The 27,563-nt window shown below is 39.4% G+C and overlaps 1 protein-coding gene and 1 long non-coding RNA gene across 2 annotated transcripts; both read right to left on the bottom strand.

Annotated features, from left to right (window-relative positions):
- Positions 1-630: 630 nt before the first annotated feature.
- Positions 631-27,563, bottom strand: LOC103521388 (AT-rich interactive domain-containing protein 4B). Its single transcript, XM_026829681.1, has 19 exons — positions 27,352-27,563; positions 26,396-26,602; positions 26,060-26,134; positions 25,489-25,596; positions 24,913-24,975; positions 24,655-24,748; positions 24,075-24,246; positions 23,472-23,687; positions 22,219-22,420; positions 10,429-10,691; positions 9,522-10,314; positions 8,764-8,888; positions 7,683-8,006; positions 7,444-7,500; positions 5,957-7,355; positions 5,431-5,642; positions 4,529-4,692; positions 2,046-2,096; positions 631-1,253 (listed from the first exon to the last, which is right to left on the bottom strand). The coding sequence occupies exons 3-19, from the start codon at positions 26,090-26,092 to the stop codon at positions 1,057-1,059; spliced, it is 4,473 nt and encodes a 1,490-aa protein (XP_026685482.1). The 5' UTR covers positions 26,093-26,134; positions 26,396-26,602; positions 27,352-27,563; the 3' UTR covers positions 631-1,056.
- On the bottom strand, positions 20,038-20,345 carry LOC108254162. The gene is made up of 2 exons (XR_001809881.2): positions 20,285-20,345; positions 20,038-20,133 (listed from the first exon to the last, which is right to left on the bottom strand). It is a non-coding gene; the product is annotated as an uncharacterized LOC108254162 (long non-coding RNA).

Here is a 27,563-nt window from a genome sequence, read left to right as displayed (position 1 = left end):
TAGGAGAAATAAATGAATAATTCAAATTGTTATGAAAACAAGAAAAAAGATTAAATCAATTTATTCATGGAGGCTAAACATTACAAGACTATCAATAGAAAAAAGTACCACAAATGGTTAATTCAGTATCAATGTGAAGTAACAACTTGCTTCAGTAGATGCAGATGTGGGTTGATGTCTTGCTCAAAAGTTAATTCTGAAACAAAGTAAAACAAACAAATGGTTTTGGTAAATGGTTCCAATTCACTGACATATCACAACAGTAGAAAAAAAAGCTAGTGCCAATTTTGTTACTCTCTAGGGCACAGTACTCCACTCAAGGTTAGTGTAAATCTTTAAACAACTTCATAGAGTACTTGTCAGAGAATAATGATGGATACATCCTAGAACCCATGGTAGTGTCTTAAAGAAATGTTGAGCTGGGACTAAATAGGCATGAGTTCCTTAGCATTGAGGGACAAACACACCAAGCTAGGTGTACAATGTGAGCACAAATAGAATCACTGAGGTTTCAATGCAGGAACCAAACAACTTACCAAAGAATATGAGAATATTGAAATGTTTAAATAGACATGGGCATTAATATGAGATAAATAAATAAATCTACAATAATAAAATAAATAAAAAAAAGTGGTAATATTCGTATAAAACCATTCAAGTAGGTACTGAAGGAAATCCATGTACATTTATTGAATATGTACGTATACATAATAGGTACCTATATTTCAAGTAGGCAAAAAACCTACCTATGTATGTACTGTACAGATGTATCATTAAGATACCGAATTCCAACGGTAAGACTAAATAGTAAATACTCATCATTGAAATTCATAACAGATCCACATTCATTGATGGAATTTTTCAAACATCAACAATGTGTAGACATTAAAGATACAAAATACTAAATAGGTACCCCACACACAAATTGCTTTGTGTTTGGTAAATGTGCGGGTTTACCATTACGTTTGGCTCCAGAGAACGTTTGATAAATAAATTCAACAATAAATAAAAGTAGTAAAAAAAAAGTTGCCTCGTGTGGAACTCGAACCTGATTTATTACTGGTTGGCAGTGGAAATACTTGGCGGACTAATACGCTCGCTGTTCTTCTTGTTTTCGCGCTCTCTTCGTCTTATCTTCTTGCGTCTCCTATCAATGGTAACAAGCTCTTGTTTGTACATCATGTACTCTTTCCTCAGATCCTGGAGCTTTTGTTGAACAACGGCGATCCTCTGAGCTTGATCCAGCTCTGGATCTGAAATAATAATTATTATTATATAACACTTTATTAGGATTTTACAATATTTACAAATAGGTCCACAAAACAAAATAACAATTGAAACGAAAATTGAATAAATAAAAACACAAAAAAAAAAAAAAAATTGAAAAATCCTAACTCAGGGGCGGGATTAATGCCTAGGGCATTCTCTTCCTTTTGAGTGAACGGTAACCACTAGGCAATGTTAACACGTGTTCTATACCACCTAACCTCTAGGTCAGCCATTCTTAACCTATGGTCCGTGGACCACTAGTGGTCCGCGAGAAGGTTTCAGGTGGTCCACGAGAGGTGAGTAAGGAAAAAGTAAAGTCATCGTGTCTCTATTTTATATAACATACCCCTAAGAAAGAAAAAAAAAAACTTTCCTCTTTTCATATATACATAATCTCAAGTGGTCTGCGAGATTTTTGGTTTATCAATAGTGGTCCGCCAATTCTAAAAGGTTAAGAACCCCTGCTCTAGGGCACAGTACTCCACTCAGGGTTAGTGTAAATCTTTAACCAACTTCATAGTTAGAGTACTTGTCAGAGAATAATGATGGATACATCCTAGAACTCATGGTAGTGTCTTAAAGAAATGTTGAGCTGGGACTAAATAGGCATGAGTTTCTTAGCATTGAGGGACAAACACACCAAGCTAGGTGTATAATGTGAGCACAAATAGAATCACTGAGGTTTCGATGCAGGAACCAAACAACTTACCAAAGAATATGAGGTTCCAATGAACAAATCAATTTCAAGTGAGATGTCAAATCTACTTGGATCTTGCTCTCATCTTCCTCCTCTTTCTCTTCAGCCTGCGCATACGCTTCTTTCTCCACTGAAATCAAATATAGAAATTAAATTAATTAACTAAATGGTAGAATTGTCCCATTGTCTTCTGTGTTAGAAATATCCACACCTCCACAGGGGTAGTTGAACCTAGGTACCATCAGACAAAGACACCTCACGTGGTGTAAGAAGAAGTTTCGTGAAAATCTAGCAATAAAACACCACTCTCATCTCGACATAGGGTAATTAGGGAAAGTATTAAATGAAAATCCAACATTTCTCATTGAGTAAGTAGGTACCTGGGAATGAGTGGTACACGTTTCGTCAGAAGGCCTTGGGGAGACTTTAGGGTAATATCTCAAAATCTACAGCTACTTTGGACAAAATTGAATATTTTACGTGTAGTATACACTAATAATAGTTAAAATAAACCATAGAAAATAATATTAATTGAAATTTTCTTACCTTAGCTCTCATTTTTCAGTAGAGTCACACGAGAACCCAGCCATTCTTAACCTATGGTCCGTGGACCACTAGTGGTCCGCGAGAAGGTTTCAGGTGGTCCACGAGAGGTGAGTAAGGAAAAAGTCATCGTGTCTCTATTTTATAAAACATACCCCTAAGAAAGAAAAAAAAAATCTTTCCTCTTTTCATACAACAGGTAGATATAGGTCCTCTAATACATACCCATTGTCACATAGCGTGTACAATGTACAATTGATTGCATATAGATACATAATCTCAAGTGATCCGCGAGATTTTTGGTTTATCAATAGTGGTCCGCCAATTCTAAAAGGTTAAGAACCCCTGGAAAAATCCTAACTCAGGGGCGGGATTAATGCCTAGGGCATTCTCTTCCTTTTGAGTGAACGGTAACCACTAGGCAATGTTAACACGTTATAGTAGGTGGTATAGAAGTTTCATAAATGTGCGTGTTCGCTTTAGATAATGCTTGATGAATAAATGAAACAACTAGAGGTCTATCATTGTGTGGTGAAATTCTCAAACAAATAACTAAGGATAAAATTCCATGTCTCGGCTGGGCTCGAACCCGCACCCTCCTGTCTACCAAGCGAGCACTATGACCCCTACGCTACTGTCTAACTAGGGGACGTTAAACAGAGAGAAGACTAGCGTCTGGCTGTGGGACTATAAACAGGGAGGAGAACAGCTAACCCTAACCAGCCTAGCAAGCTGGCAGTTCCTCAAAGGGTTCTCTCTGCTTTTAAATTTTTTTTTTTTTAAGTTCGGAAAAGATTTACGTTGTTATGTTTGATTTTCACGTTACGAAACACGCGGTTTTTGTCCAAGAAAATTTTAGCGCAGGAAAACTTGCGCTTTATTCAAGGATCAGAATGAGAACTTATTTGCCTTTTTACCTCACGTCCTTCCCGGAAAATTAACCACTTAACTACCTGAAAAACACACGTAAGGCTGGAAAACTACTTTGGGTGTCTAATATGAATCTAATTAAAAATAATAATCCTGTTCTTTGGGATCGAACCCACGCTCTCCTGTTTACCAGGCGAGCGTCTTGACCACTACGCCACCGAGGCAGGTTTATAACCAAGTTGTACATATTTATAATTAAGGAAATGTCAATACCTTAAAAAGTACAATAAAAAGTAGGAATTTTGAAATTTAATTTTAATGTCACTTTAATACATCCAAAAAAATATTACAATTTACAGGGGAGGTATACATAATCGAAAAATTAGAATACATTTCAATGCTAACTTTAAAAGCTAAAAATAAATAATAATAAAAACATGTCTTATATTAGAAAAATACGAATTCATAATTAAATTAAATTTAATGTTATTAGCTTATAAGCTAATAATTATTAGAGCTATATGTTACAAGCTTAAAATATACAACTTTCTCGAATTACTTATTAGAAGAGACGTTCTTACAATACTTTCCTCTATGGCATATAAAATTATACAAACGAATAAAATTTCAATTGTGTTTACATGAATACATGTCACACGTCTCGTTCTTCGATTGATTCACCAAATTATATATGACTTGACTTGGACTTAAAACCACCAACCTTCAGAAGTCTACCAAGGACATCACTGAGGTCGATTCCATGGCAATGGAATCGCCCTCCCCCAATCAAAGGAGATGTTGAAATAATGCTCCTCAAAAGACAAGATGGAATGAAAAACTTTGCTAGGTAACTGAATAGTTTAAGCTCCAGAACGTAACACTTGAAAATATTCAACATTTTGCCAAATAAAATTATACATAACACCATTAAGGTGCTGGAATTTATATGAAATTTTTAACAGATTATAATGTTACCTTTATAAAATAATTGTATTTTTTAAATAATAAAAAATGTTTTGAAACTTGAAACATATCTATTTTTGATTGTGCATCTCACAGTCGCAAAAAACAGCTCTTTTTTAATGAGTGCGTAAAAATTACGTCTACGTACCTAAAAAACAGTCTACCTCTCTAGACTTAAGGACGTACCTGTGTTGCGAGGGCTCTGTTTGAGTCGCTTCTTCAGATTCCGTTCGGTCTGACTGCTCCTCCTCTTCATTCCAGACATCTTTTTCGGACTCTCGGTGTCTCCGGTCATCATCTTGGCATACATGCCACCCGTACTTCCTGCCTCGTACGGCGTTGAACACTCGCTACAACAATAAAAACAACTCCATTAGTAAACACTCAAGAACAGCCGTTCTGAGAACGAACCTTTTTTAAAATAATTAAACAAGGTATTTTGTTGTAAACATTATGTATTGTATTGTATTATGCATTTATTGTATTTTGTTGTTAAACACATAAAATACACGAGACCTTGTTTAGACTGCTGGGGTAAAGGAACTTTTTAGTCTCAATCGAGCAGGATAAACAAGGTATTCTATGGAAAAAAAAACATATGAAAGAAACCAATTTGCTTAAGATTACATTCGCCCCAGACGGGAATCGAATCCGCGACCTAGCGCTTACAAGGCAGACGCGCTACCCTTAAAGTTAACTAGGCTGGCACTCAAGAACTTTACAGTCAATGAAACGTTCAAGTTATTTTGAAATAAATGCAAATGGACCAGCACATGTATTGCTGGCTAAGTCAGGGCTTATTCAGTCTCTACAGCGCAAATCATGGGAGCTGGTTGAAATCCAGATAAGACCAGCCATTTACCTCGAAGATCGGGGGTTCGAGTCCCACCCGGGACGAACTTAATTTTGTACAGGTAACTTAAGGCGAACTGGTTTTCTCTTATCCTGTCTTCCTTCTCTTAGATTTCGGGACGGTAAGACCTCCGTTGTTACAGTTCCCTCTGTCAAACTCTTTTTTTTTTTGGTAGAACACCTGCCTTGTAAGGGCTAGGTCGGTCCCTTCTATTTAATTTCATCAATTGACTTACTTGCGAGGTGGAGATAGACTTGACTCTGGTGTGGTGGGCGGGGTATTGTCCAGCACAGCATTAGCAGTAGTACTCCCTGTACTGCTACTATTGCTACAACTGCTGCTCGTAGTGGGGGGTAGTTCCATGATGAGGTTCAGCTCATCCTGATAGGGCGTAGGACTTCCCGGTATGGTCTCCTTGCATAGCAACGTGTTGTCCACTTCCTCCTCCTAGGGAAAATAAAACATATGAGTGAAGGGAGTGTGAAGTTTCAACTCGATGTTTTATTTATTTTAACCCCATTTTGATTAAATTGGACAAAAATGTTCAACACTAACACATGAGAAAAAATTGCAGATTGCGTGCGTTTAGATTCTTCTCGATTTGCCTTCTTGGGCTTTGCAATAGACACCTATAAAATTGAAAAAATTGCAGATTGCGTGCGTTTAGATTCTTCTCGATTTGCCTTCTTGGGCTTTGCAATAGACACCTATAAAATTGTCTAGTCTAGTCTAAAAGAGAAATGAAGATGTTTTGAACTCACCAAGGTTTCTTCTGTCTCTAGACACTGTGATGACTCTTCTTGTTTCTCTCCCTCCTTCTGTATCACCCCCGATACCTCCTTGTCTTCCTCTCCCTCCTTTGCCGCTTTCTCTGACTCTTCCACTTTCTCCTCCAAATCTTCACTCTCACCACTGCAGTCCATGAATAGTTTCTGTTTAAGTTTCTCCAACTCATTCAACTTCTGCATTTTATTGCTGATGAACTCGCTGCTTGGACTTTCCATCAGGTTTTCTAGTTTCCTCTTGGTCGCTATCAGGTAAGAGTCACTTTCAATGTCAACCATTTCATCCTCAAGAGATTCGTCAAACTCGAAAACACTGGCCAGCTCCTTCGACTTTTCTCCTTTCTTGAGAGCTTCTTCGTCCAGGTCAGATTCCTTCCCAACCTCTTCCTTTATTTTTGGAGTATCATCAGGTTTTTTACATTGATCCTCATCCTTCGCCACATGTTCATCTAGGTTTCTCTTTGACGGCGTCACACTGTCACGTTTTGTCGCCGTTTCCGAAGGTGTCGTCAGCTCCTCTTTGTTTTTCTTTGGTTCTTCTTTCAATTTTTCTTCCTTTTCGTCGTCCTTCTTCACGAGGGGTTCTAGATTGGACTTGTCTTCCCTCACCGCTAGTTTCTTAGTTTCCTGTACAGTTTGTTTACTTGTTTCGGCAGAGGTGGTTGTAGATAGAGAAGGCTTAGCAATATCCTTGGTGACATTTGAGGGTGGATCAAGTTTACTCGAGGTATTTGACGGACTATCTTTACTTTTCACTAAGACAGAAGAAATTTCTTTGATTTTACTGGACGCTATTGAAGTAACATCCTTATTCTTACTTGAGATAACTGGAGAATCTTTATTTTTACTTGTAGGAGAAGTCTCTTTGATTTTATTTGACGTAGTTGGAGTTTCTTTACTTTTACTAGACGGTACTGCAGGGAAACTGTCCCTGTTTTTAGTTGAGCTTATGAGAGTACTGTCCTTGGATTTACTTGATGGAGATAAAATACTTTCTTTACTTTTACTTGACAGTATCGATGTATCTTTCATTTTAATTGGTATATTTGGCACATTATCCTTGGTTTTACTTGAGATAATGAGAGCACTTTCTTTAGTTTTGATTGACATTGGAGACGTTTCTTTAGTTTTAGTTGATATGGGAGAACTGTCTTTAGGTTTTGTTGATATTACAGGTGAACTCTCCTTTATTTTACTCGAGCTTGTTGGAGCATTATCTTTAGTTTTACTTGAAATAATCACAGGACTCTGTTTCGTTTTGGTTGACAAAGTTGGTGTAGTATCTTTATTTTTACTTGGCTCAGGCACAGTATCTTTGCTACTCGTTAGCACAGTGGGCGTACTGCTATCTTTGTTTTCCTCCACTTTCATCTTGGTTTCCGCGTTGGGTTTTGTATCAGATGTTTCACTGTTAGAGGGTCCTGGGCGTACTGCTATCTTTGTTTTCCTCCACTTTCATCTTGGTTTCCGCGTTGGGTTTTGTATCAGATGTTTCACTGTTAGAGGGTCCTGCATTACTCCTTAAAAATCAGTAAGATTACCCCCTTCATTTAAATAAAATATGCAATATGCAGAACGTCAAGGAATATGAGGGGGAATGCGCCGCAGGCCGTTTTTCAGAAAAACTTGATATTTAATTTGAACTTTTTTTAAATTATTGACCGGGTGGCGAATTCCATGACTTTTCCAGGATTTCCAGCGCGTTACAATGTTTTGACTTACCTCTGAGGAGCGCTGTGAGGACGATGGTGTCTGCTGGGCCTCGGGTTTACCAATTCGCTTCGAAGACCGCGCCGGTGTCCAGCTCAGATTTTCGGCAATGCGATTCCTCCGTATCCACTCGTCATAGCGCGTATTCCATCCAGTATAGTGCACCAGATATTCCCGTTCCTTGCCGTCTTCTTCCCGGGTGGACAGAACTTTGGCCTCATATGTCACCTTGGACTTGTGATTGGGGCCGTAGTATACTTTGAGCTTGTCCCCCACCGATATGCACTTGTGAGGTGAGACGATCTCCAGGCCCGAACTGTGGATAGTTAGATAGTTCGATGAAGACTAAACTTAGAATATAGATTAAGACCAACCTCAGTGGTGTAGTGGTTAGCGCGGTGGACTTAAGATCTGGAGGACGGTGGTTCGGGTCCCAGTCAAGCCATAAAATTTAGCGCAGTGTATTTAACAGGGAACGACATTTGTGACAAGCATAAATTGCTTAACACAATTAAAATTCCTTTAAAAAAATAAAAATTTAAAAAAATAATAATAAATAAAACTTAGATTAATTGGGCATTTTATTTACTTAGACTCTTTCTTCTCTTCTTCTTTTTCTTCGCCTTTTTCCGTACAGACGGGGTCGGCGTTTTTCGTCAGCCTCTCAATCAGCCCTAACAAGGGTGATTGCTTTGGGCTGACATTTGGTTTTGGCTACAAATTTTACGAGCGGATGCCCTTCGCACTCAACCTTTGCTAATTCTTTAGCAAGGGGAATTCAGGCTGGTATACTCCCTTTTTAAAGTCCCCAGCCAGACTATGCTGGCCTACTCCCTGATTAACGTTCCCCAGCCAGACCTACTCTTTTTCATCAATAAAGTTGTTTATTTAGTCAAATAGATAATCCATCTTCATTTGATCTTCTTTGTCCTCTGCACAGTTACTCTTCCGAATACCTCTACCTATTCAACCTAGGACAGACCGCATCCCGCCCTGTGGAGTGTTCCCAGGGCTGGACAGAGGAAGGGGGAGAAGGATCAGACGTGAGAGGGGAAGACGATGTCAAGGCCTGCCCTGTGAGGAGGTTGAGACTGAGGGGGGACTGGTCGGATACCGGCCCTGATGCTAGACCCGAGAGTGAGGCTGTTAGAGATGGAGGTAAGACTAGTTTCTTAGTTTTGTTTTTCTTCAGTGGAGACTGTTGAGTTGGAGTTCTAATGTAGTAAGAAAAGATCACTTTGAAAATAGAACATTGGAACGAATTTATTTTGTGTAGACTCACCAGAGTGAAAACCAAGACTGAGGATTGAATCAATTCACTCTAGCCAATATTGGATATTGGAAAACCGAAATACACTGGTTCGAAACCACCATCATACACAACATTCCCTTCGTCAGGATAAGCCTTCACATCTCTTCAATTAATCTTCTGGTTCTTCTAATTACCCGAGTAGTACGACGAGGCACTTGCACTTCAGGACTGACCGTTGGAGTTCCATAAGCTTCAGAACTTGTTGGACTTTCCAAAATTGAAGGATTTCTAGGAGTGATGGGACTTTCAGGAGATGCAAGGTTTCTAGGAGTCGTAGGAGTTCCAGGAGAAAGCAGCCAAAAGTGCAATCCACCCTTCTTTTATTCTTATTTTTTTTTTTTTTTTTTAAGTAAATATCTTTTGTCTAGGAAGGTATAAACCACACATTTGAAGATTTTTATTTAAAAAAGACAAAAGTGGACGATACCCACATAATTAATCCACTAATGATTACATCACTTAAACACAGAAAAGGAAGTACCTACGGGATTAAAAATTTTGGAGGGAAAGAGATTCTCAACTTACTTTTTCAGTAGACGCGAGGGCCCCATCCTCTTTCTTTTTCTTCTCCTCATCCTCGCCACTTCCACTGGTTGTACTCGCGGACATTTTCCTCGTTCCTGTAGTGCTGCCTCCTCCACTCTTTCCGCCAAATCCAAGACTCTTGGCAAACGCCTTGACTGTTTCCTTGATTGTTCGCTTCTGTCTTTCCATTAGTCCTGAGCTGGATCCTTTACCCAGGGATTTCTTCACTCTATTCAGTCTCTCCTTCTCCTCGCCACCTCGAACACCAGGCTTCTCTTTCTTGTAAGAAAACTTGGCCAGGATCCCAATACTTGTCTTGGGTTTATCCTCCACCTTCAGTTTGCCGTAGGTTTCCTCTATTTTCTTCTTGGCCAAAGGTATGATGGACTCTACTTTGTCTTTACTCTCCTTACTATTGTCTTTCTCCTTGTCTCTTGCCGCTTTATCTCGCGTTTTCTCCCGTCGCAAAGCGTCTTCTTTCACTTGGCGATCTCGCTTGGCTTCGAATTCCTTCGTTTTCTCTCTCTTCGGTGTCAATTCTTCATCTTCTTTCTTCACTTCCACTTTCACTTCGGTAGGACATTCGCTACGGTTTAGTTCCGTACTTGCACTCGAGGGACCGGTGGGTTCGAGTTTAATTCGGTCCGATTCTTTCTGAACGGGTGTAGCGCGGTCTTTGTCTCGGATGAGACTTCGGTTGGATTTGTTAGACCTGCGGTTACCGCGCGGGTGATTCACCATCGTGCAGCCTAGCTTGCGGTAGAAATCTTCGAAACTGTGCAGAAACCTGGCCATACACAGAAAAGGGAATAATTAATAGGTACTTTTATAACTACATTATGATTAATCTTCTTCTTCTTCTGGGGCAAAAAAAAAAAAAAAAAAAATGATATAAACTTACTTCTTGTACGCATGCTTCACGTTGTTCACCGTGGACATGGACTGGCCAAAGTTCATCTTGTGAGTGACCAACTTCCACTGATTTTGATTTGTCACCCGATTGTATCCGCCCAGCTTGTGCACCACTCGAAAGAGGCGATACAAATCCACGTCCTTACTCTGAATGACCGGGCCCTTGTTGATGGGGGTGCCTCGGTCGTCCATGAACTTGTACAGCTGAGCCACGAAATGGTCTTTCTCCTCACGAGGCTCATCGTCTGAACTCTGTAGTCAAGGGAAAGTCAATGAAATAACAAATAGATAGAGCTTAAAACCAAGCAAATTAAATAGCTCGTTTAAGGTTACAAACAAACAAAATAAAATTAAGTTAAAAAAAAGTTCAAGTACTAAAGGGAGCCTTAACGAAGTCTCATAGTCCCGAAATCGAAAAGAGAGGTCTTACAGTCCCAAATATCCTCTTCTTCTTTTTTTCTTTTTCTCAATGGAAAATCTATTGTATGTTAAAAATTTCCCTATCCTACAAATGTGCCAGAAATAAAAAAGGGGCGGGGCTTACATCACTATATTGATGGAGGACTCTGTAACTTTGTGAATTTCCATTTATATACTGAGCCAAATGAAATTCCGACCACCTAGAAATTTTGTTCTAGATGTAATGTACGTACATGCTAGTTGGTTATTGGATAGAATATGTATTTTACTTGCACTAAAGTTTGGTTTGGACCCTCAGCTAGGTTGCACTTTGCAAATTAAATCTGATTGGTCCATTGCCACATCTTGATCAATCAAATACAGATTGTGATGTACAATAAGGAAAAAAGACTTTGGTTAGAAATTTTCAGTCTGATATGGGCCTGCAGGAGCTGACTAAGAGTTAGAAAAGCTGACTAAGAAAAAAAAAAAAACAACTTTTAACCCTTTCACCCCTAAGAGGACAATACGTCCCACAGAAACATTATCTTTAAAATGGGATATATCATTCCAGATGTGTTTAAATCCACTTGACTGTTGTTGTTCTTATCACAGATGGGTTTAGGACTTGAGAATCCCATTTCTTTTTTTTTATATAATTAAGCAAGGTCTACTGTATTAATTATGTATTGTACCATGTTAAACCCATAAAATACACGAGACCTTGTTTAGACTGCTGGGGTAAAGGGACTTTTTAGTCTCATTCGAGCAGGATAAACAAGGTATATTCTATTCTATTCTATTCTATTCTATTTAAGCAAGGTCTACTGTATTAATTATGTATTGTACCATGTTAAACCCATAAAATACACGACTCTACGTACTTATCTAGTCTGTACTGTTTGCAGGCAATACACTGGGTAGGGCCTTTGCCATAGCATCCCTGAGGGTCACACTCGGGATCACAATCATGCAGAACTTGCTGACCTTCTCTGGGCCGGTTGGACCCTATGGCTAGACTGGTGCTGGGGTTGCTACCACTGGAACGCTCACTGTTCAATGATGTTACAGACACCTGAGGAAGGAAACACAAGGAGAATAAATATTAACATTTCATCATTCATATCAAAACACATCAAGTTACTATTGCCAGCCTGGTTAGCTTGGTTGGTAGCGCGTCTGTCCTGTGAACGCCAGGGTTCGATTCCCGCCCGACGCGGATTTTGTCCTGAACGAATAGTGTTCGTTTTTGGAACGGTTCTCCTATCCTGTCTTCCTGTGGATTTTATCCTGAATTGATAATGTTTGTTCTCAGAAAGGCTGGCTTTCTCATATCCTCTCTTCCTACTCTCTTTGATTTTGGGATGATAAGACCTTAGCAGTTACAGTTCCCCCTATCAAACCTCTTAAAAAAAAAAAAAAAAACAACCTACTTAATTCAAAATTTGTGAAGTAAAACTAGCTACGTTCGTTCAACGATGAAATTCTATGACTTGCCTCTGGGATTCGAACCCACAACCTCCAGTTTCCCAGGCGGGTACAGTAAACGTTACTCACATCTATATCGCTGCCAGCCACGGAAAATATATCGGGCAGATTTCGGAACGGCTGCGTGAACAGGTCAGATCCGAACGTAGAAAATCCTGACGGGGGAAAAGCAAAGCCGCCGCGCTGTTGAGATTGCGCCTGCTTGACGGCAAACGGGGCGCCCTGGGCGGTGCTCTGACTGCGCAGGCGGATGGGGTTGGTGGCCGTGCCGTAGAATATGAGCTGCCACTTCTTGAGGATACCTGGGGGAGAGAAATGTGAACGAGAAGTTTAAGTATAGTGTAGTAAAACTCTGACTGCGCAGGCGGATGGGGTTGGTGGCCGTGCCGTAGAATATGAGCTGCCACTTCTTGAGGATACCTGGGGGAGAGAAATGTGGACGAGAAGTATAATTAATAATTATAGTGTAGTAAAATTTAATAGATCAGTTGCGCTTACTTGGGTGATATTGCAAAGTCATAGAGTAGGAAAAATGAAAACCAACGGAATTTTTCTTTTTCTTCTACGACTTCTAGAGCCCAAAAAAAAAAAAAAAAAACAAAGAAAGAGAATAGAATATAGCAACCTCCGTGGCCGAGTGGGTATCACACTAGGCTCGCACGCCGGAGGTCCCGGGTTCGATTCCCGGCGGGGTCGAAATTTTTTCGGTTCTGTGCTTGAAGTTCGGGGTGCACTCAGCCTCTTGAGGACAATTGAGTAGCTACTTTAATCGAGTAGCGACCAGTGGCGGCATTACCAGTGTGAAAAGATTATTCACCTGTATGTTCCACAGTACATATCCGGTCTGGTCTCAGATTCCCGTCCATGTCCACTGTGGCTACACTCTTATCATGTCCAGGAGTACCGGACGAGTAGGTGGTGGCTAGAGTGGAGGAGCACTTCTCCAGGTACCACGGCTTGGTTCTGGAAATGACAGGAAGAGAGGATATGGGATGAGAAACCTCTGAAAAATGGAACCAATATTGTAGTAGGCCCCAAAGTCTGGCATCATCATAAATCAGAAGAACCGAAGATGCCCTACTACAGTTGAAAACCTTAAAAGTAGGTAAGATCAAAGGATTTTAGTGAAAATGGTAGAAGGTGTGGATATGATCAAGGGTTCAAGCCAATGTCGATCGACCATAGACCATGATACATCTATATGCCAAAAAAAAAATTAGGTAAAAAATTTATCCCAAAAAAAAAAAAAAAAAAAAAAAAAAAATCGATTACCCAGGTAAAAAGTTGTATCTCGAAAAAATCAATTAGGAAAAAAGTTATATCTCAAAATAAAAAATCAATTCCGTAAAAAGTTTTATCTAAGGAAAAAAAAAATCAATCTGGTAAAAGTTGTCTCTCACTTACCCCGGTATCCGCAATGAATTCTCCCACCGATATCGTAGCTCCTGCACAAACTCAAACCACACGTGAGCGAAAGACTTTGCCCCGCCCATCGAGTATAGAGCGTGCGAACTGCAGATTGCAAGTCTCCAGACTAGACCGTCCGGGGGACATGATTTGAGTCCGCTCAACCCCTCCTGGGGAAATGGATAAGAGAATAGAGGAACAATAGATAAGAAAATGGTGAAAAATACTTTCCTGATTCTAAGCGCTCTTTGGATAAGTATTTTTCGTTTGCCGTTTCTCTTGTCTTTGGCGGAGAAAGTTTTTTTTTTTTTCAAAATAAGGGAAGTGGGTTCAATTGGAAAGGAAGTCAGTTTTTCTTGTTGGCACTACTTACCTGAGTAACATCATCTTGCTTGATAATTTGACAACCTATGCTTTCCGAATACTCGTTCCTCTGAAACGAAATAAAAATAACAATAATAAATTCAGCTTATTCGAAAAATGGAAAGTCGATTTCTGTTTGGGTCTGACCAAAAGCTTGTTTTTATTTCTAGTCGCCAGCCTAGTTACTTTGGTAACGCGACTGTCTTGTAAGCGCTAGGCCGCGGGTTCGATTCCTACCCAAGGCAGATTTTATCCTGAACGAATAATGGGTCGAAAATTCGAGAGCGAGAAAATTGAGAAATCACATTGATTGAATAATGTTCGCTCTCGGAATGGCCGACTTTCTCCTATCCTGTCTTCCTTCTTCGTCGATTTCGGGACGATAAGACCTTATCAGTTACAGTTCCCTCTATCAAACCTCTTGCATTTATAATGAAACTCCTTGTTTCACCGTAACTTTTGATCAGTTTGCCCGCTTTAAATAAAATTTAGCAGACATGTTTACTTGATTACATTGTTTACCATACAGAGGATTTGTAAATGCAATTTCTTTGTGTTATGTCACAACTTTGGTGCTCACTGCAGCATTGTAGGATTTTTCCCAATAAGTATCTCAATAATCCTAACAACCAATGTTTACCTACCATGCTGGCACCGGTCGCTATGCGCATTTACATGTCATAGCTACTCATTTTCCTCACGAGGCTGAGTGGGCCCCGCAACAGCCAGTCACGGGATCAATCATTTGCATGATACAAATTTCTTGACCCCGCCGGGAATCGAACCCGGGTCTCCCGCGTGCAAGGCGAGTGCAGTGACCACTACGCCATGGGAGCTGACTAAATATAACATTTTTCTCACCTTTCTTCATTGATCTCTTGACTCTTGCAGATATGCTGAGGAGGTACATTAACCCATTGCTCTGCTAGTGTCACCATAGCGCCTCCATCCATCAGACCGTATCCGAAGTTGTGACTCAGTTTCCTCTTCACCTGAAATGTCAGAGCATTCACAGAGAGAAACTATCAATAACACATAGTAAGTTGAATGTAACATAGTAACATAGTAACACATAGTAAGAAGTAAGAACCCAAAACCCTTTTTTTTTTTTTTTTTTTTTTCCACCAATTCCTACTAACTTTATATTTATGAGGTCCAGCCGAGGACGCTTTACAGAGGTAAATGAGACGCTTTACAGTGGTAAATGAGAGAGCCTACGTTTAAATCAAGATCTCTGGTGGATGGAGCTGGTCTAAATAATGGTCACTATCCTGGGTCCTGGGATTGACATTTTCAAACAAATTGTGTGGGGGTCTGACGGACCCCTCCTCAATGTTAAGGCCAGCTGTCAGGTAGACCTGACAGACGAGACGGACCTTTTCAGCCGTACCTGTCAAGTCTACCTGATAGTGAATGGCTGGCCTGTGAGGGACCCCACCTTACCTAATACTACTATGCCCATTCGTTGGTAACAAAATTGGACAAAAAACTCACCCTTTCACACTTCAATAAATGTCAAAAGAAGAAAATCTAAAATGACACAACTCACCCGCCCTGAGTATGACTCCGCTAATACTACTATGCCTATCCGTTAGTAACATTTCACACTTCAAACTTCAATAAATAATGTCAAAATAACAGTAAAAAATAGGACTAAACTCACCCGCCCTGAGTAGCACTCGATATACTGAGCGTAAATATCGAGTTCGTGTAGCCGTCACAATTGCACGAGTCTGTGTGTCGGCCGCCGTTCCCGGAGGCCCACACGAAGATCGACCCCTTGCCCCGGCGCCCCGAGGTGACGCCGTGAATGAACGCGCGCCTCGCTAGAGGCCCGGGGCCGTCTACCGTGCGGCCATCGTCCTCCGGGCCCCAGGAGGCCGAGTAGATGTCGATATGATTGATGTTGAGGCCGAGAGCCCGCGCCTCCACAGCGTCGTTGACTACGCCGTCCAACATACGGACACCTGGGAATTAATAGAAGAAATTGAAAAGGTATGAATTCAATTGAAAAGGTAGAAGAAATTGAAAAGGTATGAATTCAACCAATCTTGGGATTGAAGAGATATATAGATAGATTAACTCATTTATTCCCACGGGGTCGTTAGCGACCCACTTCGGTGGAATACAGCTTTTTTTTTGAGGTTGACAGTATTTTACAAATCAAATGTTCACCTCGAAATGTCCCTACTAAATTTTATGTCGCTTGCAGGACCTGAACCACAGCCCCTAGCTTAAGAGTCCAACGTTCTGCTTCAAGCTACTTAGGTTGGAAGAGATTCAATTCTGCAGAGAAAGAAGTCATAGGTCTTTTAGGAATGTTCTGTTTACCCTCCTAGGATGTAGTGGGGATAGGAGTGGGGATGAAAATGAAGTATGCCGGCCACTCACACTCAGACTGTCTAACAGCCCTTAGTTGGAGCATGTGTGGATGAAGGGGCTTCCGACTACAGGTCTCTCAGACAGTCTAACAGCCCTTAGTTGGAGCGCCTTCGGCCTATAAGTGACCCTGATCCTTACCTCCTCTTGTTTAAGTCCTTAATCCTATCCAAACTTCACTACGCCTCTGTTGTCTGGATGCCGAATACTCAAAAGAGGAAACAGTTGCTTGAATCGGTTCAGGCATCTTTCTGTAGACGTTTGTTTTTCAAACTAAATGGTTTCTATCCTGCCTATCCTGAGTTATATGAAAAATATGTATAATTAAAATGTCAAATAAAAATTACAATTACAATTACAATTACAATTTATTGATGAGCTGTCCAAAGTTTGAGTTCCCAGAATACTACTCAAACCGATTTGTTACATTAAAATCAGATTGAAATGATTAAAAATTTTAGAAGATTAGGTAAGAGCAGCAGCCCTATTGTGCACCTCATCTAGGTGCGTATAGTAGAAGTGTAGAACTAGTAGAAGGTACTAATTTAAGAAATTTATTAAATAAGGATTAAGGAATTTTAAGGGATTTAAAAAAAAATCGAGGGATTTCTGGGATTTTTTTGGGCTTTGTCTGGGATTTTTTGTGGTAGTCCCGTAAGAACACTGACCTCATGTCCTCATAAATTCTTCTCCCTTAGGGGCCTTAGGTCTTGGTCTTGATTCACACAATCTTTCCACCTTTTTCTCGGTCTCCCTTGCCCTAGGGCATTGTGTGTATCAAGACCAAAACCTAAGGCCCCTAAGGTATCAGAAGAAAAGCTTTTCTCCCCCGCACTTCCATTCTCTCGACTGTTTTCCCTGTATAACTCTCATCTCTTCAATATGACCATAAGGAAAAATAATAATAATAATAATAATATCTAAATAAAACTAGTTAAATAACTGTAAAATAAATAATAAATGAACAAACAAATAAATTAAGTAGTAAAATCTAACTAAATAAAATTTAATTAACTTACCCCATTCACAGTCCAGCCTCCTTCCTTTTCCAGAGGTCCCGGTTTGGATGTCAGTACCACAATGTATTGCATGTCACGCCAGGTGAGTGATGGATTCGCTTCCAGAGCAAGAGCACACATACCGGCCGCTATTGGAGCACTAGCCGAGGTACCTGATGACAATAGAATAGAATAGAATAGAATAGAATAGAATAGAATAGAATAGAATAGAATAGGATAGAATAGAATAGAATAGGATAGAATAGAATAGAATAAAATAGGATAGAATAGAATAGTAATAGAATAGAATAGGATAGAATAGAATAGTAATAGAATAGAATAGGATAGAATAGAATAGGATAGAATAGAATAGGATAGAATAGAATAGAATAGAATAGAATTGGAGAGCATAGGATATAATAGCATAGCATTGGAGAGGATAAAATACAATAGATGAGAGAATAGAATGTAACAGAATCTTCAGACTGACATCTCTCAGACGGTCTGGCGGACATTAAAGGACCAGATGGGTACTCACCTCCTACACTGGCGTTATAAGCCACGCCTACACCACAGTACTGATTGAACGCCACAGCAGCCACCTCACCAGCACACCGGGTCCCGTGTTTGTTGTCGCCGTTGTCGCGAGGCATAGGGTCGTCGTCGCCATCGTTAATGTCCGTGCTCGCCTCGCGATCCTGTGAACACAACGACCCGGTATATTAGAGTTAGAAGAGAGCGGGAAAATTTGAAATTATGAAAATGAGAAAAAAGAGTTTATACAGAAATTTAATATTGTCCTTTTATACAAATATTATTTTGGGGTAATTTATACCAAATAAACGAGACTTTATTGAAACTGCAGACAAAAAGGGACTTCTCAGTCCTACGTTGGCAATCTAAATAAAGTATTTGTAATTTTTAAAATTTGTAATTGTCCTAAAGGAATTTAGCTAAAAACTAATTCGTCCAATATCCAGTTGTTTAACGTAAGAGTCTTTTGTTTTTTAAAAGTTCAAAGTTTAAACCATTCTGAAAGATTATGTGGGGGAAAATGCTTCTCAGTCCTACGTTGGCAATCTAAATAAAGTATTTGTAATTTTTAAAATTTGTAATTGTCCTAAAGGAATTTAGCTAAAAACTAAGTCGTCCCATATCCAGTTGTTTAACGAAAGAGTCTTTTGTTTTTTAAAAGTTCAAAGTTTAAATCATTCTGAAAGATTATGTGGGGGAAAATGGAAACAACTGACACAATGTAAAATACCTAGTAAGTACTTGTTAGAAGTTGTTGTTGTTGTTGTTGTTGTTGTTGTTGTTGTTGGTGTTGTTTTTTTTTTCAATTGGCCCTGTTATTCCACTGCTCCTCTAACTGTCGCATAGTTTTACACATTTACGACAGTCATGGACTAATTTTATGCAACGGACCCAGTCATGCAGCTATGCGCTGAAATATGTATTGTGTTGCAAGTTGCAAAGTTCGTCTCTAACTGTCGCATAGTTTTACACATTTACGACAGTCATGGACTAATTTTATGCAACGGACCCAGTCATGCAGCTATGCGCTGAAATTTCAATGTATTGTGTTGCAAGTTGCAAAGTTCGAGAATCTATTTCCATTTTCTACATTCAGTTCAGCCGTTCTGGTTCTAAACTTTGCAACACATTACGTTAACAGAGTGCGAGCTCCTAATAAAACAAAAGGACAAGAGAGTGGAGAACAGGGTCGTTCCCAGCCTACACTGAGAAAAAACTAGGGTGCCGGAAGCCCAATCAAGTGACGGAGTTCCAGAACTCTAATATGGAACTCTATTTCGGGAAGATGGACTCTAATATAGCATTCCACCAACCTAAATCAAGGGAAGGTCGCGGGTACGATTCCTGCCCCAGGCGGACTTTATTCCAAACAGATAAGGTTCGTTCTCAGAACGGCTGGCTTGTTCCTATCCTATCCTCCTTCTATCTTTGATTTCGGGACGATAAGACCTTAGCAGATACAGTTCCTTCTATCAGACCTCTTTTAAACAAAAGTACGTGCCAACGTGGTTTTAGCTAAATTAGGAAAATTAGGTGTGCGAGCTCTAATAAAACAAAAGGACAAGAGAGTGGAGAAACAGGGTCGTTCCCAGCCTACACTGAGAAAAAACTAGGGTGCCGGAACTCTAATATGGAACTCTATTTCGGGAAGATGGACTCTAATATAGCATTCCACCAATCTAAATCAAGGGAAGGTCGCGGGTACGATTCCTGCCCCGGGCGGACTTTATTCCAAACAGATAAGGTTCGTTCTCAGAACGGCTGGCTTGTTCCTATCCTATCCTCCTTCTATCTTTGATTTCGGGACGATAAGACCTTAGCAGATGCAGTTCCTTCTATCAGACCTCTTTTAAACAAAAGTACGTGCCAACGTGGTTTTAGCTAAACGGAATTTTTCTTTTTCTTCTACGACTTCTAGAGCCCGAGATAAATCGATTTAAAAAATACCGGTAAATCGTGAACTTTGACGTCACGGCATACGTTCCCGTAGGCGATGACGTCATAATTTATGACTCGCGCTTCGTTTGTTCGTGCGCAAGCATTTCTGCGCATTTGGACGTGAAATCTGACGTCACAACTCTTTGAACTTTTTCATTAGAACGGCAATTAAAAATTGAATTTTCGACCTTTGAAAGTTATGAAATCTGACGTCACAACTCTTTGAACTTTTTCATTAGAACGGCAATTAAAAATTGAATTTTCGACCTTTTAAAGTTCTGACGTCACAACTCTTTGAACTTTTTCATTAGAACGGCAATTGAAAATTGAATTTTCGACCTTTTAAAGTTACTTTTTTGGAGTTTTGACTTCAGATTTGATTTTTCACAACTTTTTACGTAGGAATCGACCTTTTATTAATAATTTTTACCCATTTGCAACTGCTCCATTGTTATTATTTAATGAGATAATGAGTGTTTCACCGTAGTTTTTATTTCGTAGCAATGAAACAACGGCTACATTAGGCGCATGTGGTCTGTGTCGTAACAAGCCCATCCCGTAGTATGCCTCTCATCAGATGAGCGAGAAGATACACAATACTTCCCATTTAGGTACACAACTCTGGATCCAACCTCCCTCTGGACTGATCCCGTGGTGGTGGCGAAGTTCCTAGATCTAGAAACGGAATTGTGAAGCTGATGCTGTCGGAAACGTTAAAAACAACAACAGTTTTCTCTTTCAAAGGCATTTGCTAGGTCCCTAAATAAATGTCTTTCCAATGACAACCTAGTCAGTTTTCCCTTTCAAAGGTATTTGTTAGGTCCCTAAATACCTACAAGGAAACGCTAGTTTTCAAATGAAAAAACGTCATTTTTCCTTGACAATAAATAAAAAAAGCAGCAACTTCAAAGGCATTCGCCAGGTCCCTAAATGGAGGGAAAGGTAGCTTTTATAAGTGACAGACACGTCAGTTTTCCTTAAAAATAAATAAAAATAAGAAAAAACTTGAAAGATGGTCGGGAAAAATGAAATAAAATACAGTGTGGAACAAGGGGGGGTGGAGGGAAATTAATTAGAGAGCGATACCACCCCACCTACCCATCTGGTCCTAGCCACCCACCCTGGAGTTGGAAAGTAAAAATTTAATTAAAAAGAATACAATAATGACATGAAATTATAAACCTCTTAGTTTCCCGTAAATGGCTCCCTCGACTACCTCTCTCGATACAGGGTCAGGCCCGGAAACTGGGTGCGTTTATGAGGGGGCCTGGGCCCACTTTCACAAAAAAAAAGGTAACCTTCAAAGTATTTGCTTTCCCTCAAACTACCATATCACCAATGGTACTTGACAGAAACAAAGTATTAAATAATCTCACCAGAAACTCATTTATCAGACCTACCCTCTCTTAAGAATAAGAGAGGGAGAACAACATAAGTACCTACACGATAAACTTACCTACGTTTGGAACTGGAACCCAAATATAGTGGGGAATCGGGGAAATCTATTTGGTGGGACGAAAAAAAGAAGAAAAAAACAGTGTCTGCTTTAGACACCTCAACCTTTTTCCTCTCTACCAAGAAAGCCATAAAACCACCCCTAACGCCGCAATTTTCTTTCAACTTTTTCCGTTTGAATGATGAGTTTCGATCGCAATGTCCCTGGCAAGAAACGCCACGCTTAACACGCTTTATTAATTATTTATCAAGGTTCTTTATTTTTGCCTGGTAAAAAAGTGACAGAGAAGCTTTGGCTGTCACTCGATCGAACAAGTTTCCTTTGAAGGTAAAAATGGAAATAATAGTGTGTTCACTTAAGATATTATTTGAATTGAGCCATTAACTGTGTGGAAGTTTTGAGGAAGAATAGCATGATATACTGGGACATTGCGTCAATAAATATATATTATTCTCACCTGGCTGATTCACATGTCGATTGCCTCCGTTGACGATCTGCAGGGTCCACCGTCCCTCCACCTTCTCCCCGAAGTAATGCACAGACAGGAACGGCCAGTCGTCGAAATTCGATGACACAACATCCCGAGGACGTTCAAACAGCAGGGTCGACGTTGTTCCCAGAGGAGATGTGAGGAGAATACGCAGGTTACCACGCGGGAAGAAACGGAGGGAGATCTTAGCCTGTACGTGTTCTACGTAGCGAACCTCGTTGAGAGTGCCTATACATGCGTTGACGTCCATGTAGGTGTTCTTTTTTTTTTTTTTTTTTTTTTTTTTTTTTTTTTTTTTTTTTTTTTTTTTTTTTTTTAAATACTTACATCACTGTCCAGCTGGTCCGAGTCATCCTCTAAATCCGTGTCCACCAGCCCGAACAGGAGATCTCGGTCCCAATGGGGCGGCAATTCATCCTTGTCCAGAAATAGGAGCGCTTTCTCCACAGCCAGCTTGAGACTTGGGTTGTCCACTTTGAGACCAATCTCTCGAGTGAATTCCGTGGCTTCTTTCTTGGGCACAGTAAAGCTACAAGAGAGAAAAAAGTGGACAAACATGGATGTAAATATTCTTCGATAGGTATTTCGCGAAATCCGCAAATCGCAAAAAAATCATGAATAGTCCTAATAATATGGTATCAAGTAGGTACAAATTAATGAAAGCCATAAAATTTAGCGTAGTGCATTAAGCAGGGAACGACATTTGTGACAAGCATTTATGCTTAACACAATTAAAATTCCTTTCCTTTTCCTATCTAGATAGAACGGAAAATGACTTACCAGTATTAGGCCGGGCAGTACGTATGGAAGTTCGGGCGGAAGAGCGTCGTGGTGTAGTTCTACCTTTGCTAATCCCAGGCGAGGATGTCTGAAATCAAACACAATACCATAGTTGCAGTTCCCTCTATCAAACCTCTTGAAAAAAAATCCCTTGAAAATATCTAAGTACAAAGTAGATGAAACTCCGAGTTGGGATAATAAGACTTGTAGGTACATATCAATTGTTAAACACAACACAAGTAAAATAGTATTTACAAAGGATGTCTAAATTCAATGCCTCTTATCAGATGGGCGAGAAGAGACACAATACTTCCCACTTGGGTGCTGGGTCAATACGAGAACACCAGAAAGGAACCCGTTGAAATAATTGCAATGGAAAAACGAGTACAAATTTTTTGTCGTTGGTGGGGTTCGAACCGGGGACCTTATGCAGAATCTATACGCTTTTCCCAGAATGAAATTCTATGACTTTCCCAGAAAATTTCCATGAGTTTTCCAGAAAATTAGGGGGCGGAGATCCTTAAAAAAATTAATGATTGTACATGAAATTTTACGTAGAATAATAATATGGTATCAAGTTTGGTATCTTATAATAATAATAATATGGTATCAAGTTCGTGGATTTCGCAAACTTGCTCGCGAATTTCAATATTGCCAAAAAAATTCTTTGCAAAAATCAAAGAAATACGGTTTTTTTTTTTTCGAAAATTCAAACAGATTTGGAGCAGTTTAAGTGGGTCATACATTGGTGGGCAGGACACCCTGAACTATACCTATGTTGGTAAAAAAAAAGTACTCACTATCTCCCATCCTTAAAGCTGCGCACCAAATAGTCTTCATCGACGTCAATGCGCACCGCATCCTGCGCGTTAGGCGCAACAATCAGGCCCGGGAACCAATTGTCCTTCTGTTTCTTCTTCTCGCTCATTTCCACGCACACCACCTTGCCTATGTCTGCCTCTCTTTGTCTCTCACCTGCCCCGCCCGTCGATTCTTCTTCGTCCGAACTGTCATCACTGAAATAGAACATACACAATGATTGAAGGTTGTTGATGTTGTTGTTCCGAGAACGAACATTATCCGTTCAGGATAAAATCCACCCCAGGCAGGAATCGAACTCAGCGTTTACAATGCAGACGCACGACCAAACAAGCTAACTGGGCTGGCGAAAATATTATTTACAGAAAAAAAAAACATCTTGCTTAAATGCAATCCAATTAGGACTTCTTGTTTACAAATTCCTTAGTGTTTAAGGTGTTTGCCTTAAGAAGAAATGCACAATATTGCAATATGAAGCTATTCTCATCTAATCTAAAGAATCAACTCGTTAGAAACTAAAAGCATGTACTTTCGAGTCAATGTGAATAACTTTAGATTATTAATTGATTTAAGGGATAACTTACTTGCCGCCCAATCTTCGTCTCCCTCGCCGTGATGCTCCTATGACCGGTGTGGAGAAATGTTCTGGATGAGTGAGAGGCAACTGGTCCAGAGTTTCACTCTCGGCAAAGTGACGTCCGCTTTTCAAGCAGAGAGCTGTGCGGCGTAACGTTGTGATGTCCCCGTCATCAAACACTGGAGGGGAAAGAATAGAATATACCTTGTTTATCCTGCTGGAATAGGACTGAAAGGTCCCTTTACACCCCCAGTCTAACCAAGGTCTTTTAATATATTTCGACATATTATGAAATAAGGGTGCTTATTTAGACTGTTTGAATAGGACTTTGAAGAGTACCTTCACCCCACCGGAAAAATGGGAGCAAGGGTTACAAGTAGAATCGGGCTCTAAGGGAGATGTTATTTTGAAAATTCAGATTCCAAAACGAAATCGGTCCCATCCATATCCCAAAAGAAAAGAAAAAAACACAGAGGGAAAGTACTCGTACTTAGGGAAATTACCTACAAAACATAGTGGTTAACACGGACTTTGGATCTGGAGGTTGATGATTCAAGTTCAAGTAATGTATTTCTAGGTGTACTTACCTACAGTGTACTGGCTAAGATCTTTAATACTGGATATGCTAGCCTCTACAAAGTCCTTCTTGTCTGGCAGCTTTACTTCAACACTGGTGCCAATCTGAAATAATAATAAAAAAATAATAGTAATAATAATAATAATAACTTTTTGTATAAGGTATGTAGGTAATTACATGAAAGACTCTCCCTCTCTCTGTTAAATGCTCATGGAAGCACATTAGATATGGAAAAAAGGGACTCAGACAGACTTGTTATGTAACTTACCCGTAAACTACCTTTGATTTGATCATCAGTGACAAATGCATTGCCTCCATTTTTCAGTAGTACCTGTTAAAGCAAAAGAGCAAAATAATTATCATAAGAACAAAATTTAATACTTGATTTACCTAAAGCCCATCATGATACATTTTTTCTTGTCCATCTGATGTGAAAGACACTATGGGATGAGCATTTGAGCATAGGTAGTTTAACAAAAAGTTAATGAAGATTTGTGAACCCTGGTCCTAAGGGAAACTATTCTCTAAAAGAAACTGAAATAAAAGCTCAATAACAAAAAATGATGGTAATAATCCCTACAGTGATCCCACAGGTAACAAATAGTATAGAATATACCTTGTTTATCCTGCTTGAATGAGGCAAAATGTCCCTTTACCCCAGCAGTCTAAAGAAGGTCTTGTGTATTTTATGGGTTTAACAACATAAGGTCAATGCACTAAAATACTACTGTACCAGGTTAGAGAGCACTGAGATGTCTATAGAGATCACATAGCGTCTAAGAACTAGACAGAGAAAGTGAAGTACATAAGTGCCTATTTTGTTTAAGAGACCAAAGATTCTTACCTTACATTTGACAACTCGAACTACTTTCCTCACTTTGGCTTCACAGAAAGCTCCCTTGTATTTGGCACTTACATCTGTACCAACAGCAAGGTAAGGTGGATCATCACCCTGGAAAACAGAAATACAATTGTCAATTGACCAAATGCTTGCTAGGAGGAACCAAGTGAGAAAAAGCCCACTTTAGTTCACCAGATAAAGAAAGCACAACCTTCAAATGCTCAGTCAAAACAGGATTTAAAAAATATCTTTTTAGATTTGATTTTATGGTAATTATGCAGAAGTCACGTCCGTGGAAAAGAAAAGCTCCTTTTTGAATTTAACCTAACCCTATAATAACACTATTCACTGCTCTAATTGTGAAAACTCCTTCTTGCGTTTAACCTAACCCTATAATAAGACTGGTCACTTGTTTGTGCCAGTTCCTTTGGTATCAATATTTCACGGATGCGACTTCTGCACAAGTACCGATTTTATTACTATCCCATAGGTATATGATTCTCACAATTGCACCATCATACCTGCAAAAGTACAAATAGGTCCCACCTAATAATGGGGGAAAATGTTCACTTACCATTTTATCTTTTTTCACTTCTCTGCTGGTCATGAAGACTCCTTCACCTGACTGTACTGAAGAGAAATGTTACTTCTGAAATAAAAGACACCCGATACATGAGTATTTACTTAATGAAGAGATTACACTACACTAAATATTTCATACAAAAATTACCAACATATAAGTAGGACATTAATTTAATAATACTCAAGTCCTGAGAGATTTTGAAATACATACATACTGTAATAACTATATTCCTTTTTTTATATATAACTATATTCCATTCAAAAGAAAAACCATTCCTTATGTGACTATGTTTACCTACATAGGTAATACATATAAAACAATACTCACTTCAGTACCCAACGTCCTTCAAGTTTCAGATTGAGCTGATACTGTTTTAATGGAGATCTGTTGATCTCTGCTTCATTTGAAATATGGCAAACTTAATCACCATAAGAACACCATTACCTATCAGACTTAAGGTACAATGATAGGTACAGTTTCAGTACATTTCATCCAGTTACCTCTGAGCTCACCATACTTGATCATGGAAAACATCTGGAATAGATAAAACAATGTTTGGTTATTATGCAGAAGCCACGACTGTGGAAAAGAAAGCTCCTTTTTGTATTTAACCTAACCCTATAATAACACTAATCACTGCTTTAATTGTGAAAACTCCTTTTTGCGTTTAACCTAACCATATAACACTGGTCACTGCTCATTTGTGCCAGTTCCTTTGATAGCAAACTTCCACAGACATGACTTCTGCACAAGTACCAAATGTTTTTCTGATGGACATGACTTCTGCACAAGTACCCAATGTTTTTCTGATAAGAACAACATCTGCTTTGAAGCTGATATCCTGGCATCCTAGTTAGTTTAGCATTTTTCCAAGAGAGATACCTACTTTTTTAAGATGTCCTAATAGGATTTCAAAAAGAGGACAGGCTCATTGAGTGTACAAGGGAACATTCAACAAAAGTTTGCACTTTGCAAATTAAATCTGATTGGTCCATTGCCACATCTTGATCAATCAAATACAGATTGTGATGTACAATAAGGAAAAAAGACCTTGGTTAGAAATTTTCAGTCTGATATGGGTACAGTACAAGCACTACAAGCTACAGGTCAAGTGGGTTAGGATCATCACAAGAGTAGCTATATGTGAAATTTTCAAATTGAGACTTTATCCTTTTAGGTGTTAACTTTTTTCGCTGTGACAGACCTCTTAAAGGGTTGTAAATCCATGACAATGACATTACAAGCTCTTGAGCAAAAACTAAAGGTTAGAAGCTTCAACATACCTGGACCTTTTTCTAGGCTGGAACTGAACGAAAAACGAGCCCGAGGTCCTCACAAAAGCCTTCTTGTGTCCTCGAATGAACACTTGTCACGTAGAACTTCGAGTTAAGAGATGAACCATGAACCGAAGTCGAAACTGTCGAAAGTCGATTGATTTTGATAAATCTGAAAATTTCTGATTTTCTTTTTCAAAAAAAGAAAGCTACCAGCAGGA

Source organism: Diaphorina citri, unplaced genomic scaffold, assembly GCF_000475195.1.
Source record: "Diaphorina citri unplaced genomic scaffold, Diaci psyllid genome assembly version 1.1 scaffold4, whole genome shotgun sequence".
In the NCBI taxonomy this organism is placed as follows: domain Eukaryota; kingdom Metazoa; phylum Arthropoda; class Insecta; order Hemiptera; family Psyllidae; genus Diaphorina; species Diaphorina citri.
This window is presented reverse-complemented; position numbering and strand designations above follow the sequence as displayed.